The following is a 20,837-nucleotide window of genomic DNA, read 5'->3' as shown; positions in this document are numbered from 1 at the left end:
ATTTATTCTATGCGCTTTATAATCCGGTGCGCCTTATATATGGACAAAGTTTTCAAATGGGCCATTCATTGAAGGTGTGCCTTATAATCCGGTGCGCTTTATAGTGCGGAAAATACGGTAATTACACAAATCTTCCACAGGCCTTAAATGAAATTATGATTTACACAATGGACTGGAATGTGCTCTAAGTCTGGAGATTTTTGTCCAAACACTTACATTTTCTCTCGCATCTGGACACTGCAGCGTACAGAGCGTGTCATAGTAGAGGCCATTGGTGCACTCATACATGCCCTGGAAAACACCAGGTAAGGCTGGGCAAGATATGGGCTCACATGAGGTATCCTTCCACTGCCCTTCCTCTAGGCACTCAGTCTGGAAGTATTTCCTAAAAACAGCACAAGAGTAAGAAAACTCTCCGCCAGATTATTGAAGTTTTTGAAAGGTCAGCATCCAGTAATTCCAATAACAAGATAAGGAAGGTGAAAATTAAACTGTGCTTAGTTGACTCTGACCACAGGGAAGTCATTTGATGTTGTGTTACAATGAATTGGGATTACTTGAGGTTTCACTTTGATATAAAGAAGTGCGAGCAGATATACATGGTACACAGTGGATGCACTCAGTGACCCCCCCCCCCCCCCCCCCAACTTTTCCATTATACTTTTACTGTTTCAATAAGAAAAACATACCAAGCTACACAGGACATCCCACCCTCCAGTAAAATGCATTATATGTGAATGCATCATTATGTGCTATAGCAGGTCACATGGGTTCACGTCAAATGCATAAAAAAAGCTTGTTTAAAGCTCTTTCACAGCAGCTGCTGTTCTACTTCACACATTGAACTAATAAAGCATCAGGGGTTATTAAAATGTTTACACGATTGCTTGAGAAAGTGAAACTCATAAAGTTACCAAGCTGCAAACGGATCTTAACATGAAGTTGTTTTCCACCTTACTAAATGGAAATTTGCTCCATGAAAAAACAATGAATCTATATTGTCTCAGTTTCATATCACAGTAAACGCTGTTAATATTTAATAAGATGCTGATAAAGGCAGAACAGTGAGGAAATTAAGTTTTGCAGAATATTTTACACAGGCACTCAACATGATAATTCCATAACAGACTAAACTATGTAAGGGAGGGATTTAGTTCATCTGAAGCAGGGTACAAACCTGGCATATCAACGGTTTCCTTTTAATAGTTGTTCAGGTAGTTACTGAGTACAACTGGCAATGAAATATAACAAGTGGTAAGCATTTTACTGGATTGTAATGTGAGCCTGTTGTATATACTCTAATGTAATACAAAATGTCAAACTACGTCTTTAAAACTGTGCACATGGTGTAAAGCACCATTGTTGTGGATTTAGGTGTCAATATATTGCATTGTAAATGTAGACAAGATTGTTCACATCATTGGATTTTATCATGCTGATGGAAATTTAATTTATTTCATTACGTAGGGAGGTACGGATGTTTACATAATATTTTTTGTCAGTCACTTAGGATGGATGGTTTTTTTTTAGATATTCCAAAGTACTATTCTCACTAAAAGCACCAAAAGACTCACCTTGGTGCCTTCTTTTTTAGGCTTCCCAATACATAGAAGCCTGGGTTGCATTTGAAACGGCAGGTGGAGCCAACATCATGGCTTGAGGACAGGCACTCTGCCGTTAGCAGCTTGGCGTTGGGGATGTTTGGAGCCTCCGTGCACTCGATCTTACAATAAGCCTCTGGAAAAGACCACAAACCATCCTCCAAACATACCAACCTGTCATTGTCTCCTAAGAAGAGAGAGGGGAGGAAAGACAGGAGATACACAGTAGGAGATGGGGGGAAAAGGAGTTGCTGTTATAGAAATTACCTCACACAAGCAAACTCTTCCTTTGGCCACATCAAAGCAGAATAATGGATGTTCATTATCTCTAAGGAGGTTGCTAAGTCAGTACTAGTTGCTAGTTATACAATGAGGCTAGAGCACATCTAATCAGCAAAATCTTATCCATCCCATTCTGGTCATTGTCCTTTGCCTGCCCATCATTGCTTCTACCTACTCTCATTCTCAAATCCCAAACTGTTCAGCATTGTATGTCTTGGAGAACGTGTGGATTTTTCTCGAGCCCAAGACAGGAACCACAAATCCTGCAAAATCGAACTTTAAGATAAAATAGTACACAGTGGAACAAGTAGGTCACATCGTGGACTGATTTGTCTCAGTTAACATTCTTGTTTTCCTTTGAGACTTAGTCCTGTGACAATACAGAGGAAAATAAAATGTTTTGCAATGCCCAAAAATAATATACTACTTCAGTCTTTACATGGAACATGAATGTGGAGTTTAAGTACCAACATTCTAAAGTGATCATACATTTATAGGGTCTAATAGTTGAAAATAATGTTTTTAGACATGCTGGCACTGGTATAATCCAAATTTATTAGTTGTACTTGGTAATGGATATATTCTCGTGACTCGTGACAAGCACACCGGCCTTTGGAGTGGCATCCAAAAATATGTAACCAAAAGCCACAAATTTCATTTTTTCTGCACAATCTGTTTTCAGATCACAAAAACCGGGGTCGTACTGCTGACTCCACAATGACATTTGAGCATTCACTGCGGCTTGTCGACCACAGACGAGTAAGCGTGCATCACGTTTGTTCGTTTTGATCATTTCAAGAATGTACTGAATGTTCAAAGATGGAAAAATGGTACATCTGAGGGGGGAAATGGAATGAAAGAATGGAAGAGAGACTAGTATTTTATGTAAAACTCTGTAGTATTAGGGACGCAAACAAATGGACTTCCAGAAAATAAATTCCCATCCCAAAGAATGATAACGGTGAATGAAGTGGATCACCGTAAGCCGAGATGTGACAAAGGCATGATTTATTGTTTCAAAGTGCTGTTGAGAAAGAAGAGGCTTTAGATTAGCCAGCTGCCTAAAATGAAAAAAGCTGAACAAATCTGCCGATCCAACTTAAAATCACTGTTCAGTTTAAGACCCAAGTTCGAGAATGTTGGCTTTAGATGAGGCGACAGGGAGCCCAAGTCTACAAGATGGAGTGTAGGGAAGGGGCAATGAGGTTAAACACCATAACTTCTGCTGTCTTATCATTGAAAGACAAGTAATTGAGTACCATCTAGATCTTTATTTCATCTAGACAGGACAAAAGTGGCCTCAGTGAGATAGTGTCTTTTTTTGCTCAGCAGGACATAGGTCTGACAATCATTCACAGAGCAGTGGAAGGAAATGTCATGTTTCCTTAAGATGGAACCCAAAGACAGCAGACATTGAAAACAGCAGAGGCTCCAGAATTGAACCCTGTGGAACACCATGACATTGAAGCCGTGAAGGCCAAATAAGTTCTAAACCACTCAAGGGTAAAACATCTGATGTTGTATGTTAGGTAAATTTACTGGGACATTTCATGTTTGCATTGTTAGGGAGAAGAAGAAAAGTCAATTTCTTAATGCCCATGTGGTGCTACAAATGAGCCAACAGAATATATATAGATTTAAATACACTATTCAACAACACATCAAACCATACTTGGAAAATATTGAGGTTTACCTTGAAGTATTGCCGGTGAGCCACAAGTAAAGGAGCATTCTTTTCCATAGGTCGTTCCCAAGGGACAACTGAATATGGCATGGTACACATGAGACTGATCAGGCAGGCCACAGTCGAGAGGCTGGCAGCTAACTGCGCGATTCCATAAACCATGAAAACATTCCGTCTCTGTTTGTCTCTGGAAACAATAGAGGCACAAAAGTGAGAGGGATTGTATAATCAATAATCAATTCTATATATGTATAACTATAAACATGTAATGTGTTTTCACTCCCCTACAAGCTTTCTCTTTTTAAAAGGATTCGTTAGTACCATTCCATGTGATTATTTTTATTGTATTATTTCATGTTAATATAATATTAATAATAATAAGAAGAAGAGAATGAGGATAAGAATAAAAAAAGAAATCTCTGTCATTTTTTAGGTTTCATTAATAAATATAGTATAAAGATATTAATAAAGCCCGCATCTAAGGCTGTAAAACATTATTCATTGTACCTGGTGTGGTGGAATTTCCCTCCCGTTAAGGACAGTGACGCTAAAACCAAAGTGACACTGAACAGTGCAGTGAGACGACTGCCCACCTCCAATACACCTGCAAGGACACATTTGATTTTGATCAGTTAGCACTTTACAAATATCAAATTGCTACACAGGGCCTACCTGACAGAAGCATGTTCTATCTGGGGCGGGCTGCAGCTGTCCATTTGACATGTCTGTCTCAAACAGCTGTTGCAGCAACACAGGATGGAAGCGGAGGCACAAAAAAAGAGAAAAACTTAGAATTTACACAGTTCCAACCTTGATATTGAGATCTAAAGTATTGGTTTTTTTGCAGAATGATGCCAAGCAAAATAGCTTCATGCATGCTCATTAGATTATGTAGTGTGTTGTACGTAGGTAGCTGTGGGAGAGCCCACCCTCTGATGCGCACCCAGTCACGGCGAAGGTGCTGAAGTGGCAGGACGTCCTTAGGGCAATGCCCCCGATTGCCACAGATGAGGAGGAGAAGAGGAGGATAACAGATGAGGTGAGGTAGAAAGGTTGAGAGAGGTCATGGGTCACGTTAACCACCAATGGGTTCCGATGGCATGAGAGGTTATGCGTTCCTTAAACGGAAATACTTCATTGAGTTGCAGATATAAATGACAACAGTGTTTAATGCGACATGTGCAGTTTTCACGGGACAGTGACGTCTTAATGCTGAATACCACATAATTATTTTTTATATAAATACATCTAAGGTCTCAATAGCCAAAGTACCTAATGAATGATTATTTCCAATTGTATCAGAAAGCAGGATTGTAACAGTCCTCTGACAGTGTTCCCCGCTCCATGACCCATCTGAAGCCAGATACACCATGACAGAAGCTGCCACTCCGGGATGGGCAAATCCTACCTATAATTATAGCACAAAAACATTTCAATACACAATTTATTATGAACAAAAGACATCAGTAAAACCATACATTTTCTTGTATGACTTTCATTGTGGCCGGTTTCATTCAAGAGAAAATGGGTGATTTGGAATTGGACAATACAGGTAAAGCTAAACTTTGTATTTCAAGTTATGAAATATTTTTAAGAGGAAACTAAACATAATGATGATGAAGGCCCTCAAAACGCCTGTTATGTAAAGACCTTGCAAAATATAACAGCAATGGTTATAAACCAATCGTAGCACATTTATTTATGATGTCTTGAGTGGGTGGTCAAATTCCTACCAAAGCATGCAGGATGGATGCAAGGACCATTCATTCTTTACCTTAAATATTTTTGTTATGCTAAAAGAATATGTGAATCAAACTGAAAGTCAATGTATAGCTACCCAGACACAAACTGAAAAGAACAGTTACACAGGCTTACCTTCAGCCAAAATGGATGTTCCAGGTCATTACTTGTGTCAGAATGAGCTGTGCAAGGGAACCATGCATCAGTGGGCAGTTTTTCACTCACATCCATGTACTGGTACCTACAGAGCTTTACAGAGCAAATATATAACAGCAGGTTTTATACACACCCTTTCAACATTATTGTTATTTTCTTCTTTGACTGACATTTCAGACTTGAGACAAGGTTGTGTGTTTTCTATACATCCAGATCTGATACCCAATTTAAAAGATTACAACCATTCACAAAACAAGACATTATTAGATATTATTTGTAACAAAACACATTTTTAGCAGAACAAAAGATATTTGGACAGAGGATTTTTGTGATTGGCATGAATCCAGACGGTCACACAGTGTAACTGCGTGAAGGCGGATTAGATCCAATGTTTGTAATTTCCTAGAAGAACGCAGGATCTGAGAGGGAGGGCTGCGCTGCTGCTGGAGTGGTCATAGCTCACTTCAATCGAAGCAGCTACTCTCATTACTTTTAAGTGTTGTGCGCTAGTCACTTAGTCTCCATGTGTCGCAGCGCACATCTGAACGTGCCCCTTGGATGTTTTTTTTTTTTTGGTGAATTTATTTTGCGAATTTTAGCGGTGTTGAATTGCTTATTCAATTTCATCTATTCCACAAAGATGCCACTTGTCAAATTGCTAGTAGATAAAAGCGTTTATAATCATCCAAGATTTATGTGTCATACTTTTTTAAATGATGGTTCGCCAGTGGCTGCGTGAGCGGGACAGTGGTCCGGGTCCTGATGAGAAGCAGTAGCAGTAGATGCCCACTGGTCTGTGTAACCCAAAGGTGTAAAATAACCACAGTCCTGAACGCTGGAAACACGTTCAAACTCTTCGCACACGCCGTCCCCATCAAAAACATAACATTGGCTGGGTTCACCTTTTGGAAAAAGAGCAAAAGAAAGCAGGATTTATGAAAGAATAAGTATCCAGATTTGTAAATCTGGCAGGACAAACTTGCCTGTCAGTGAACCAAATCTGAGCAAATCTAAATTGTATTTTTGTTGGACACAGTTAATGGTAACCATGTCAAGTCCACACTATCAGGCTTAGTGACACTAAAAGACTCCAAGAAATAAATGTTAACTTCAATTAATATTTGAAGACCACACCAGGACAAATCTGCATCTGCAATGCTTGCAGTTCGGGTGTCCACGCATGCGCATTGTCTCAGGTCTTCCTTGAATGTCCTTATACCCATCCCTTTTCTATAGCACTTATCCTTCGATTGTTAATTGACTGCCTAAAATGTACAGTGCTACCAAAATAAAGATAAAAACCATCTCACCAATGTTTGTAAGTATTACAAAAGGTACAGGTAGTATAAAAAAGCACAGTCAGCAAGTCAGGCCACTTCTTTTATTTAGAATACAGCAGATTTTGCAGCCAGATGTATCAAAAACCCGACATGAATGAACTGCTAAATGTACTTATACTAAACAGTGTGTCCTGGTTGCATACACGTGCTTCTTGAGACTCACCAATGCAGTTGAAGCCCTTTTCCGTGTAACACTTCTTAGAGCAGCCATCGCTATCTAGCAGATTATCATCGTCACATTCTTCTGCCCTACAGAGACAGCACAGTCACTGTTGTTTTAGTCTTAATAAAGGTGGATTAACGTAATTTCTGGACTATAAACCACACCTGAATATAAACCGCACTAGCTAAAATTAGGGGAAAATCCTGTTTTGTTTTTCATATACAAGCCGCATCGGACTATAAGCCACAGGTATTTTAAATGAAATGTCCTCAGTTCTATTACCCATATTACCAAAATAAATCCTCTTAAAATATCATAAAAATCATGAAAAGTCCATAGATCAACCGCACTGGACTATAATCCGCAAGGTTCAAAGCTTGTGCAAAAAGTAACGGTTTATAGTCCGGAAATTACCGTACATATCCACTTAGTATTTATTAATAAAACGTGCATACCCTTGAATGACACCATCGCCGCAGTAGGGCTGCCCATGAGTGTAAAAAAGAGATGGGGAGGAATTGCTGAGAAGACCTCCAATCTCCACTTGAATCGTGTACTCATACCTTTCTCCCCTTTTTACAGTTCTGGAGAGAAGAACATTTACTTGAGTTTAGATGTATGGCTTCATGAAGTTACAGGTCTAGCTACACAACAGCTTTATTCTGTGTAGGGTTTGTTGGGATTATACTGGTCTTGGAATGAATCCTTATTCCATTCTAAATACATTCTAACTTAATATTCAACTGTGATATCGAGATATGGCAGCTCGGTGAAACATTGTTAGCGAGTCGGACTCGCAGTCAGAGGTTTTGAGTTTGAATTTTATTTTGGGCCTTTGCATGTTCACGCCTATGCCTGTATACACCCTCAAAACTGTCAATTCAATCCAACTTTGAGGTGTTTTGCAAAAAAAAAAAAAAAAAAATATTTGGGTTGTTTTGTACAAAAGTCTGTGTTGTTTTGGGCAAAACCACCCAGGAAGAAACAGTCCGGTTTTGAACTGCCAGACCAAATCCAAGCAGTTACTTGTGTTTATGGCCTCTGATTCCACAATTGGTTCTGTTTCAAAAAATATGCTGGCTCTTACGTTGCATTACCTTTGCTGTATATTTCTCATACTTCTCATCCCACTCCAAATCCTCTTGCACCACTTAATTCTTGATCTCTTTTCTAGATTCTTATATTTTACGATCTAGTACATTCCCTAATTCCCTTTTCAGGTTATGGCCTGTAATTAATCCCATTTTGCTCCTTCCTATGTCCCTGCCAAGATCACTATTCTAAAAGACTCCACCTTCCACACATCAAGACCAAGCTGACCTTCAGCTCCTCATAACTCAACTCCCACCAGTTCATTTGAGTGCATTTTTTACTTAAATGTTTGTTGTGAGATAGATGCGATATGTTCCGATTAAAAAAAAAAACATCTTTAATTTACTTGGGAGATGAGGCACACATGACTCTACTGGAAAACGGGAAAATACACACATTTGTGCACAGACATGTCAATAATCACTTAAAGGTTACCTGTCCGTGAACGTCTGCTGGGTCTGAGGTAATGGCAATTTGCTGGTGAAGGCTGGCTGCCGGTGAATCCGATACAGCAAAGGTTGACAGCCAGAGCAGAGATGACTACCGGGGCCAGAAGACAACATTGCGGCATCAATCTCCATCTTCTCATCAAAGGTGCAGAGCTTTATGGCACTGATGGCAACATTGTTGGTATCGAGGCGCAGGGTGAAGAGCATGTCACAGAAGACGTGCTGTGGTCCAAGGTTCATAGTTTTACCAGTGTCTGTTATCAGCTCTATGTCCGCAATAGCAGGATTATCTGAGAAGTGGTAAATGAATGGAGTGGATGAATGCCTATTAGTTTCATTTCAACATCAGTTGTGGTGATATATGACGACAGAATCATATATAAATGCTGTGAAGATCCAAATACTATCCTCCCATGAGAAAGTCATCCAACCATACATACATTCATGGATTTCCACTGAGGCAGTCAGTAGAAAAACAAAACCTTATACAACCTCCCCACGGGTTTAATAGCATATAATTTGATGAATGTTAGATGTGTCCAAAGGTTAGTGTTGATGTAGCGTGTCACTGTACTACAAATTATAAAGTGAGACTTACTTGCTGAGACATATGTTATCCAGAGGGTAAGAGTGTGTGGAACAATGGGGTAGCGAAATTTTAGTGTAAGGGTACAGCCCTCCGTTTCAGGACAAGGTGATGTCACGTTACTATCGTAAAGGCTAAGTTCAGGACTCCATGCTTGGAGACTCGGCTCACATGACTGCTCAACATCAGGTGGGCCTGGAGTTCAAAAACACAACACAAAATTGGACCATTATTAATCTATCTTGTCACTTTTGACATAATATCACAGACAATCAGTTTATTCATGTATGTAGCATACAACATGCGGGCCAGACTATGTAAATCAGGGGTGTCAAACTCATTTTTTTCGCAGGCCGCATTGTAGTCATAGCTTGTTTCGGAGAGCCATTATGACTGTCAACCCAAATGTATGAGCACCTCATATTATATACAGTAAAAGCTACAAAACAAACTGACAAATAACTCGTTTTCAAATCAGGCGAGTTAAAACTGGTCAAATATTTAAAAAATCAGAGATTATTTAAAGTGAAGACAATTGCAAATTGTCTTCACTTTAAATAATATTATACACTAATTTGATGCACAATTTGTCTTTGCGGGCCACATAAAATGATGTGGTGGGCCGTATCTGGCCCCCCGGGCCTTGAGTTTGACACCTGTGATGTAAGTAAGCCAATATGAATGTTTTGACTGACCAATAGCCTCATCAGGTGCCCAGTAGCCAGACGTGTCACAGATGCGAGTTGAAGCTGCCTCATAGGCATATTGGTGGAAAACACCATTTTTATCACACTCCCCACAGTTGATGGCAGCCACATGGGAGGGGGAGCTAGGACAAGAGAAAAACACATGATGGATATTTTTGCTTTTGTCAGTAATTGAGCAATTTGTAATACAACAGTACAACAGTACCTGTCATAGAGTAGCCCAGTTAATGGTGCAACCCAAAAAATTGAGACTGAATCTTGACTCTGGTCAGTCACCATTGCTGGGAGAGGTACGGCAGCAGGTCGACGTTCTGTCAACCAGTTCTGATAGACCAAGTCAAGATAACAGTGCATCCTGGCTACTTGATTGGGAGTAAAATGATTGGTGCAGTTGTCATCTATTAAAGGGGAAAAAAAATAAAGGACATTTTATCAAGTGGTCATTGTGTTTGAATTCCAACCCTCTTCAACTTCATCTATCACTTGGTATGCTAAACATTCAGAATGTATATTTTTTCATCACGCTTACTTATTTTTCCAAATTTACTCACCAGTGTAACTCATATAATTACTATAAGGGGTGTCCTGATATGTGGTGATGCCACATGTATCATTAACAGGTCCGGGATCATGGCAAGCTTTGGATTTGGGTGTTGGCGCAGTGTCAGCACACAGATCTCCGGTTTCCATGGATGGGGTGGTTTCCTACACACAGGACAAAACAAATAAACATAAAAAATTAAAAACTCTATCCAGCTTGCTTTTTCTACATTACACAGACAGCAGATGACAAGCCAATTTCTGTCATATTATTTTATAATATTGAAAAACGTCAGTAGCTATATAAAATCACAATTTGCTAAAGGCATCTTTGTAATATTCAACAATATTTTTTTCTGAGAAAAAGAAAATTCAGTTTAATTTCCTGTAAATGAAAAGCTTGTAGCAGTTTTACCTGACACGGGTCATCACAGGAGTCTCGTTCGCTCACTCCCTTGAAGACATGGTACAGTCCAAATATGTGGCCCATTTCATGGATCATAGTGTTGTGGTGTCCACGTGTGCCAAAGTAGGATGGATTCAAGACCATTCCACCTGAGGAACAGAGCCAAATATTCTTAAGGCAAAAACAATACTTCGATGTTCCTTGATTTAGTGTTAGTTGTGATATATGTTAGTGAATAGTGGTGGCATAAACAAGAGGAAAGGTAATAAATATATTAAGAACAGCTGCATAGTGGGAATGGGTGGCAACTGTACGCCGCTCACACTGGCATTTCTGCATTTTGTTGTTGGGTTGGTTTGCCCTTTTCAGTGGAAAGTGGTTTAATGATTGGGAGAGGAAAGAGGCAATATGCCAGGAAATCTTTACCATCTTGTTCTCTCCATCTCATTTGGACAATACAAAGCATACACCATAACAGAAGATGCCAAATGCAGAAACTGAAGGAAAAAATTAGAGGGCAAGAACTATGCACATTTCACGTTTTAAATCTTGTTCTTTCATTCATAGTTTTTGTCATTTTAAGCGGTGAATCTTCACTCTGTCTCTGCTCCTCTTTCGATTTTCACGGAGGAGTCACATTTTCACCGGTGTTTCCCCTCCCTTTATGCCGCTCTTGTGATTGTTGGCAACGTTTTTGTTTACGTTATTGTTAGAGCTCATCTATTGGTTGTTGGTTGTTTCAAGTCACCACGAAGACTGGAAAGACTTACGATAATGTCAAACACGTAATTGTCTTAAGGCCAAGCTTGGAAAAGACTGACCTAAACCGTCAAAGATGACAGGAGTCTAAAACTCTAAAAAAAAAAAAAAAAAAAAACTTCTTAAGACTCAGTTTTTAATTTGAGACTGAAAATTGTTAGGTAGCCCAGCACAACAGAAATTTAGACAGAATGAAAAGTTTTAGATATTTGACTATCGCTCACGAGAAATAGGAGCAAAAACAAGTGTTGTGTTTATATGTGTTTCTATTTTTTTGTTCAGTGTGCATAGTAACATAACTAACATGGTGACAAAACAGTTATTTGGTGGAAGTAATATTATTTAATTACCTTGTTGCGTAAGTGCTTCCTTTGCCCATGGCCAAGTTGCAGCTCCTGCCAGCTCTTCTCGTACAGAGTTGCTGGCAAAGAAAACATTAAGGGTCTCGCTGCCACTCAGGTGAAGCTCCTCTTTAAGCTCTTTCACACTCATATAAGCCCTGTGAAAAGGTGAAAGAAAGACATACTGATTCGAAACATTCAAACATGAGAATTTATTTTTATGTATCAACTAAGGATTATAAGAAAGGGGCTCAGGAAAGAGAATCATTCATACTTGAAGGGAGAGTGTAAAAGTTTTCTTTTAATTTCTATACTAATATGCATGTTCTATCTTTTTTTTTTTCTTTTACAAAATTGGAGGTCAAATAATTATATTACATGGGTCATGCCTCACAATTTCTCATGTTTCGCTGCCATCTTTCTGCTATGGATACCCGAAGGAGACAAATCACCCGATCACAGATAATGCTGATTAATGATGACAGAATGTTGAAGAAATTAGTGGGAGGGTTGTAAAGTTTGGCACCGTAGTGTGCGTGCTTCAAAATACACTCGCTTCAAATGTAGGTCATTGTATTCTATTACTTCACCACTAGATGTCATTAAAAGATAAAAAGAAAATCTACACGCTGCCTCTGAACATATCAAAACCCTTAACACACACACACAGTTGAAGGGCCAAGATATTTTTTTTCATGTTATCATATATGGCAGGGGTGTCAATAATTTTTGTCAAAGCCTACATCGGAGTTAAGGTTTCCCTTAGAGTGATTGTCAAACTTTGATAGTAGTAGCACCAGCGGTAGGTGGGCTCCCTCTAGTGGTACACAAAAGAATCAATGCATCATACAGATCAGTTGTATTTAACTTTCAAATACTACAATATATTTGAATTTCATCTTTAAGAGCTGTTTGTTTTTAAACTTATTTAGGTACAGGTTATTTTTCACTTTTACGTACATAATAATTGTAATACTTTGACTTTGTCTGGTAAAAGTACATCATTTTGTCACATGACAACTTTATTTTCCGAAAAACATTTTGTCCTTGTAATATTGTGACCTAATCCTCAAGGAATTATGACGTATCTTTTCCAGTAAAATCAGTATTATTGTTATTATTATTATTCCTGTAAGATTTCTGAGTTTGTCTGTATTTAAACATCGTTCTCCCGTCACATATAAACCCGCGAAGTAGCGTATTCGCGAAAAGTGAAACGCAAAGTAGCGAAGGATCACTGTATTCTGACTTTTGACCTGATAATGTTCTTTTTTCATATTTCAACTTTATTCCTGGAAAAAAAAAAGTTTTTTCTTGGTCTCACAACTGTATTCTCAAATGTATGTTTTTTTTTGTAATTGTCTGAATTTACTTATGTACAGTTTGTGGGCAAAAGATCCGCCGCCAGTCATTAGAAAGAGACAGCTAAGAGTTGCTTCAGTTCTCACACCTGAGTGAGAGCCGAAACAACTCTGGCTGCACTTAAGTCAGACTAGTGAAGACCATACATTTTCCAGAAACATTCAGTTCTGACAGTCAAATGGACCGCATTTTAACGACTCATTTTTATGTATCCCCAGCATATTAAAATGTTCATGTTTATGGTGAAAGGGAAGGATTTTCTAACCGGAAATACTGACTCGATAATAAATAATCCAATTTTTCACAAGTGGGGTACAAAGTATGACTAATAGACCACCACTATAATCCTGTAGTGGTGATGCACAGGGAATGTTTTTCATTTGTAAATATCCGTGCCATCCGTGTAAATCATGGAACTTTTAAAGAGTTGCAGCTAAAGGATCAGAACCTGTTACGCAACACTAGATCTACCACAGTAGTAGCTATATAATTTTATTCCACTCCTATGAATTTAACGTTCCTAAGTCCTCCAGAGGGAAACATTTGGTCATAAAAACTAATCATTCAAATTTATGTGTGTCTATACCACCAGGTCTCCAGCTGTTCTACTTTGGGGGGGGGGGGGGGAATAAACATTGCATGTGTAACATTATTTTCCTAACTACTTGAGAATTTATAGTCTTCAACTTCATAATATCTTTTCTAAATTGCAACTCAGCACCAAATGAGATAAAAAGCAACTTCAATCATGTTAGGACAAGAAAATGCCTACAATTAAAGCCTGTTTTAGTGCAAATATGTTGTTTTTATCTAATTCGGTTGAATCTAAGAATCACTCGGTTTTTTTGTGACCCATTGAAGAAGGTTTTACGAGACACCTAAAGGAATGTTGTGGCATCAAATATCTACTTTAGAACTAAGTATGATAAGTTATAAGTTCCGTGACTGGTCAACAAGGATCTTCGCACCCATGTGACAACAGAAATAGAGTGGAATAAACACAAAGTTTGTTTTTCTTGTAAAAAGCAGCCACAAACCAAAAAGAACACAAAAAATTGGATGTTATTTATTTTTGCCCTTTGTGTTACAACTCCGAACACAATATATAATTAACAAACAAAACAAGATTTAGCATAACCTTGGGAGCTTTCTCTTTTACCTGCTGGTTGATTACAAGTACTTGTAGCCAAAGCCAAACTGTGGCATGGTTTTTACTTTCTGGACCGAGCTGGATTTTACACCTTTGCTGGTTAATCCCTACTGAAGTTGTGGCAACTTGGCTGTATTGGATAGGCAGTGCTCCACCAGAACTGCTGATTAGCTTTCTTTCCAAAATGTGATATTGACAACTCAAAGTATGCAGTACCTATCTTCCATGCACCAAACATCCAGCCATCCATTATCCAAACCGCTTAGCATCACAAAGGTCATACATACTGAAATGTATAACATTTGTTAACTCACCTATTGGGTGACTCTGGATCAAAACAGGTCTTGAGAACATCTGTCACTTCTGGGTCACAGCAGTCTCCATCATCATAGTCATAGTGTATACTGTTACATTCCATGTTACAAACTCCATCCTGTCTCTTCCAATTGTAGCAGGGCCCTAGCCTGAGGCAGTCCCCTCCATCATGGCCTGTCTTTGGGTGGTCACATTCTGGATCACAATGGCGGTTTCCAATTTTCCCAATTCGACAGTTGCTAAGAATAAAACGCTGCCGGAGGCTACTGTTTTGAACTGTGTGTACAGTCAACTCTAGGGTGATATTGTAAGGGCGAAAGGCATCAATCAAAGCCTGGTGTTGGAGGTGAATCTGTGCTTGTACCACAGTTGGGTTTCCGCCATCATCATTGGAGAGGTTAATAATCCTGTAGCGGACGTGTTTGGGTGAACGGAGCGACCAGTAATTGTTGTAGCCAGAAATTATGTCAGTGTTGTCACAAGGTGTAAGCCCGCAGGGTGGTGGCAAAAAAGAGGAGACAAGCTCTAAATCGGGGACTGGAGTGGTGATGACAGCTGGATGAAATCCAACTTTGTAAGGAGTCCACATCTGTTCCACCTTAAAACAGGAAGTAAAGATAATAAATGATACTGCAACAAATTGCAGCAGTCTACTTTAGTGTGAATATCAAATGAGACACTTGGCAATGTCGACACGTACACAATTTCTTTCACTAACTCATACTGGTAGACAAGCCTTGGTTTTAAACACGATACAGCGAGCAGCGAAGTTGACAAAATGAGTAGTTGATGCCTTCTTTTGTAGGCCTCTGATGAGCTAAATTTCTCTTAATAGCCAGATATTTTTTGAAACCTTGAAATCTTTCTGTGTACGTGTTGATATGGCCCAAGTGATGAGAGACAAAATCCAAGATAACTACATTTGTAAAGTCAGCCCACAGAGCCACAAGAGGCTCCATCTTTGGGAGAGGTCGCATCTGCAGGTCCTCATGAGTTAGGGCATAGTCCCACAAGACTATGCCTCCTACTTGGCCTCTAAAGCCTTGTCCCTGCTCTGGTTGGTTACTGCCCAGGATGAAGGTTCTGCAGGACTTCATGAAGGGGCTATAGAGATTTCCCAACTGGAGATTGCTTTCTCCCACCTGAGAGGAAAATTATAGCCAAGAAGATAAGACAAACAATTGAATCCATAGTTTTTTAATTCTAAAATCAATTTTGTAATTTGACCACAATATATACAGTATTAAGATGAAGACGTGTTACATGGTACTTAAATAATGAAGACAAAATGCATGCAAAATGCATGCAAAATGTGCTAAAAGTGCATATACTACATACCTTGGCCCCGTCAACATACAAGGTCATGTTGTGGCTATTGTAAGTCACAATCAGGTGAGTCCAAACATTGGCTCTGTACTGCTGGTGGTTAACAACAGTGGTAGCTTTCAAGGCTCTGTCTGTGCGAAGCGTGAAGTAAAACCGTGCATCTTTGGTGCCTGCAGAATCCATGGTGCGAATTCCTACTGACCAGCCCTTCTCACTCAGTGAATGGGAACAGTTGTCATAGACACCTACAACACAGAGGCAAAAAAAGGACTGTATAATGAAACTCATTTTTGTTGTGGGAAATAGTATACGCATGCGGAGTACTTGACGCAGTGACGTGAGCAAGCATGGATATAAACAAGGAGATAAAACACGAAAAACAGATTGATTGACAAGTTAACTGACCAATCTTGTCATTATTCACGATTGGTTCTGGTCCAACAGAGAGAATATATATATTTTAAGGTGACCTATTAACAGTCCATCCACGGTATGTGGGGAGAAATTTGAGACAAAATAAATTCTAAATAAGGTCCTCTCTAATACCTTTAGATTAAACTATATACAGATATACAGGACATTGTATTGATAAGAACATGTTGCCGGCCAGTTGGATCTGGCATGGACTTTTTGATTCAGCGTGTGTGTCACTGTGAAGATTTTAATCTGTGATTCATATATTGATTTGAAGCAAAACTCATGACTGGCAGTCTGACACATATGAAAAGTGGCTACAGAATTCCGCACACTGCCCAACACGCATTAGTCACATTCGACTGCCTTGGTTTGTGTGCTGCAGGCCTTAAAGAAATGTAATGAAATTAAAGACATTTCAAGTATTTCCAGTCATTCAGACACAGAGAATACTTTGACAGAACGGCTAGAGAGAATATACAGAACCACAGGAACAGAACAGAAAAGTAATGAGAACAGAGACATTTCAGACTGCCAAAGAAAGGCCTGGATGTTTTGGTCTGCTCTTGCAGCAGACAGACACATGACTACATCTGTTGCACAGATGTCAAACCGTGGGACAACAAAAGGTCAGGGAACCCCTTTTCTCTTCACAACCCTGTCTGTGGATGTGTGTAAATTGGGTAACTGTGGAAAAAAGATAATACATAAACGTATTTAAGAAGATGAGTTAAATGAATGATCACTTCAAGTACAAACACAGTGCTTTGAAAGCCATACATTTTCCTTGACGCAATTAAAATTCCAAACGATACAAATAAAAAAAGGCTTACTATAAACATCCATCAATCTGTCCATCCATACATCTATCCATTCAATTTTTAAACCACTTATCCTATGTGGAGATTCAGCTTTTATTCCATCCATCCATTGCAGGCGTGCTGGACTATCTTAGCAGTTATCGGCAGTAGGCGGGGAACACCCTGAACCGGTTGCCAGCCAATCGCAGGGCACACAGAGACAAACAACCATTCGCACTCGCACTCACACCTAGGGGCAATTTAGAGTGCTCAACCGGCCTACTAAGCATGTTTTTGGATCTGTGAGGAAACCGGAGTGCCTGGAGAAAACCCACGCGGGCACGGGGAGAACATCAAAACTCCACACAGGGAGGGCCGAGGGTGGAATCGAACACGCACCTCCTATGAGGTGGGCGTGCTAACCAGTGCTTCACCTTGCTGTCTACTCATTTTCTTCTTTTTTTTTTTTTCTTCAGATTCCTTCTGGCCACAAATAAAGGCAATGAAGGAGAAACAGTGTTGGATCTTTGATCAGAGTAAATTTGAGCAGACATAACAGTTTGAGGTCTAACTCGCTATCAAGACTGCTCAGGAGGTGCACCCACGTGCTTTTATTCCCCTTAATTTGTGTGATGTACGTGTTACGCTTTCAAATGAGCAGTTGACAGTGGTATTCATCATTGAATGAGAAAAACAGGTTGCTTGCACACAGTGGAATTCTGCAGGATTAAAGAAAAACCTAAATCCACGTACATACACAGTGCTATGAAAATGAACTAGAAATTCACACATTTAGATTTAATTTTATGTTTTGGATCACCAGGCAAATTATAGACTCCAACAAACAACCTAAGTAAATATAAAATACCGTTTCCAATTGATTCTTGTTTATTGTTGGTCACGCAACTTTCTCAAGAATTTAGTTACGACTGATTGGTTTGCAGTATTTTAACAGATTGGGAAAACATGAGGTCACTGTGTTGCACAATGTTGGTTGTAGTGCTGTAAATTGCATTCCATATCTGGCCTTTTAGTCACTTTAAAGTGGAAAAGGGCTCTAACTTTGAAAACACAAATATTTATACCCATATGAACACACACGATTACCCTGAAGCCACCTGCTGTGACCGCAACAGGTTGTGGCTTCTCCAGAAACGTTTTTTTTTTTTTTTTATCTGTTCACCACAGCCTTTCAGCAAATCACATCTTTTGCCATGTTTTCCTTGCATATTTTCATTGGATGTGTCTGCGGTCGATGCGTCACTGGTTACCACAGGAACGTTGTTTTTGGTTTGAGCTCAAAATATTTGTTTACTGTGAGTTTTGAAAATGTGCTGGAAGTAGGCCAAAGCGGCGTACACACACTCCGATAATCAGGCAGGATTGGCTCCCAAAAAATTTCTGAGCTCCTTTATGAGGGGTGTGTTGACAGTAATATTTCCTACCCTATCTTATCAGAAAAAACAGTAGTACATATGTTAAAAATAAAATAATAAATAAACAAATATGTTCATTATTTAAACTTAAATATGTGAAGCTTGCAATGTTACTGCATTGAAACAGAAAAGCAACCTGTTGTGTACAATGTTGTGTACAATATTTACAAGTCATTCCAAACAAAAAAGAGAATAACTTATTTTTTCTACTTGTAAAATGTTTGCCAGTCTGACCACACCACAGGTTCTTAAAGTGGCTTAAAATACAACACACAAATATGAGAGAGAGCGGAAAAACGGGGCCACGTGTTTTGATCAAATGCAGCAAATTCAAATAAATTCAGTGTATGAGAAAGTTAGCAAAATTGTATGATCAGCTGTGACCCACCTGCAATGACTGCAGGGTTGCTCTGCCCACCTTCTGGATTCAGCCATAGCTCCAAGCTAAACTTCTCCCTGGGGAGCTCTATCCCTGCAGAGGGCTTCAATCTCAGCTGCTCCTGGCGCCCGGTGAAGTACAGGGTCGTCATCCAAGAGGGGGGCACCGTTGGCACGGGTTTGACCCATGAAGACGTGCTGCTGACAGACTGGCGTGTGGAAGGATCAACATCTCCGGTGAAGTCCTCGTTCCCATCCTCCAGACCACTGGAAGCTCTAATGCTGTCATCTTGTTGGATTTTCTGAGGAACCGGTAGCTTTGGAGAAGCTGAACTTCCAGGGGAGCTCGAGTTTCCCTCGTGGGTGCTGCGTTCAAACCTGGAGCCCCGTGATGGTTGACTTTGACTTTCATCTTGTTGTGATAAGATCCAAGGCTGAGTGTCTCTATTTTGGTGAAAATATCCAGGCAAAGTATCAGGCTCCTTTCTCAGTTGTGAAGCACCCCGAGTTCCCTTCTCCACCGGGGTGTCAAACCTGCACCTTCCTTCGCAACCAACAGGAGCGCTTGTGGCAGTATGGAGCTGTCGCCGGTTGGTCCTCGGACTGGCCACTGAATGGCGGTGTTGAGCCGGGGAGAAGGATCGCGGCTGCTGCAGGGCTCTCCGGGAGCCGGAGACAGCGCAAGGTTCACCGGCGAGGCGGGAGAACTCCTCGTCTGCACGCTGCGCCAAGCCACGTTTGTACCGGTTCAGTGGGTTGGAGTTTAGCAGCCATGTGTTGGTAGTAAGGACGAGGAGCAGAGCGAGGAGATTGATGGACAGCATATTTTTGGAACTTTGAATGGAATATTTGAGTAAAAATAAAGGTGATGCACAAATCCTTGTTGTTGCAATTATTATTGCTTAATTTCCACAAAGGAAAAAAGGTGCTTTAGAGGAAATTGAAGATTTCAGTTGTTAGGAAAGGTAACTAATTATAATAATTTATTTCTACCATTTATATTTTGGTTGTCTGGGTTAGTTTATCACAAATTCACAAAAAATATGATTATTACTTCTGCGAAAAACCTCAGTTTCAGTGCATTGTTTTGCCCCCTTTCCATTCGTGGTTACTTTCCAGGGGCAACATTTCTCTTGATTTTCAGAAAGATTCCTTACTTTTTTTCAGGTGTCAATAGAGCACGAGAAAATTTCCAACTTAATTAAACACTAATGTGTGTGTGGTTCCCAAATTGACAATTTTTGATTCAGCCACAAAATGTCATGTTTTACCTGACCATTGTGATGTAGTGTGTCCAAGGTCCAAAATGTGACTGCAAGGTGAATCAGAGTAATAAATCTGCTTTTCCAAATGCAAGATGATGCAAGGTGTCAGAGCAGAGCTCAGCGATCATCAATGAACGGGGACACAAGTATTAGTCCAATAAAGCCCCATCCTGTTCCATGTGTCTTCTCCTCTTGGTTGTGGTGTACGTCTGTTAGCACTTCATAGAGGGCTGCTTCTCTCCACGTTCCATGCAATTTAGGATCTCTCTCCCTCCCTCTCTTCTCTCTCTCCTCTCTCTCTCTGCTCTCTCTGATCCCCCCCTCCCAGGAGCCCCAGTCTGGCCTTACATCACCAGTGGGGAAAGTGTGGTGGAAGAGGCTGTCCTACCTATGCCTCATAATTTTGTTTTAAAGGGGAAATCCTCCACCACTCTCTCCGCCACAATCCCATGTATCCCCCCGATGCCTGAGGCAACTGCCAGTAAAGTTAATGATGTATGAATTATCCGTGTCGCACATCAATAATACAGTCACACATATCGGTT

General features: G+C 39.9%; 1 protein-coding gene and 1 long non-coding RNA gene across 2 annotated transcripts in view; one reads left to right on the top strand and one right to left on the bottom strand.

Moving 5' to 3' along the window:
- The window catches only part of pappa2 (pappalysin 2), a 32,002-nt gene extending 11,410 nt beyond the window's left edge, over nt 1-20,592 (bottom strand). The window contains exons 1-22 of the mRNA XM_037277142.1: nt 19,038-20,592; nt 16,012-16,244; nt 15,594-15,815; nt 14,673-15,271; nt 11,856-12,004; nt 10,756-10,895; nt 10,352-10,505; nt 10,006-10,198; nt 9,789-9,922; nt 9,106-9,288; nt 8,494-8,797; nt 7,422-7,550; nt 6,967-7,052; nt 6,169-6,365; nt 5,443-5,556; nt 4,840-4,975; nt 4,511-4,685; nt 4,240-4,305; nt 4,075-4,171; nt 3,577-3,754; nt 1,575-1,788; nt 217-385 (exon numbers count right to left, since the gene is read on the bottom strand). Coding sequence (XP_037133037.1) covers nt 217-385; nt 1,575-1,788; nt 3,577-3,754; nt 4,075-4,171; nt 4,240-4,305; nt 4,511-4,685; nt 4,840-4,975; nt 5,443-5,556; nt 6,169-6,365; nt 6,967-7,052; nt 7,422-7,550; nt 8,494-8,797; nt 9,106-9,288; nt 9,789-9,922; nt 10,006-10,198; nt 10,352-10,505; nt 10,756-10,895; nt 11,856-12,004; nt 14,673-15,271; nt 15,594-15,815; nt 16,012-16,244; nt 19,038-19,851 — 4,686 coding nt within the window. The 5' untranslated portion in view covers nt 19,852-20,592. The remainder of the gene's footprint in view (nt 1-216; nt 386-1,574; nt 1,789-3,576; nt 3,755-4,074; nt 4,172-4,239; nt 4,306-4,510; nt 4,686-4,839; nt 4,976-5,442; nt 5,557-6,168; nt 6,366-6,966; nt 7,053-7,421; nt 7,551-8,493; nt 8,798-9,105; nt 9,289-9,788; nt 9,923-10,005; nt 10,199-10,351; nt 10,506-10,755; nt 10,896-11,855; nt 12,005-14,672; nt 15,272-15,593; nt 15,816-16,011; nt 16,245-19,037) is intronic.
- Nucleotides 2,564-3,548, top strand: LOC119137649. The gene is made up of 3 exons (XR_005100964.1): nt 2,564-2,642; nt 3,000-3,088; nt 3,216-3,548. It is a non-coding gene; the product is annotated as an uncharacterized LOC119137649 (long non-coding RNA).
- Nucleotides 20,593-20,837: the final 245 nt, after the last annotated feature.

The sequence above is a fragment of the Syngnathus acus genome, chromosome 17, assembly GCF_901709675.1.
Source record: "Syngnathus acus chromosome 17, fSynAcu1.2, whole genome shotgun sequence".
Classification (NCBI taxonomy): Eukaryota; Metazoa; Chordata; class Actinopteri; order Syngnathiformes; family Syngnathidae; genus Syngnathus; species Syngnathus acus.
This window is presented reverse-complemented; position numbering and strand designations above follow the sequence as displayed.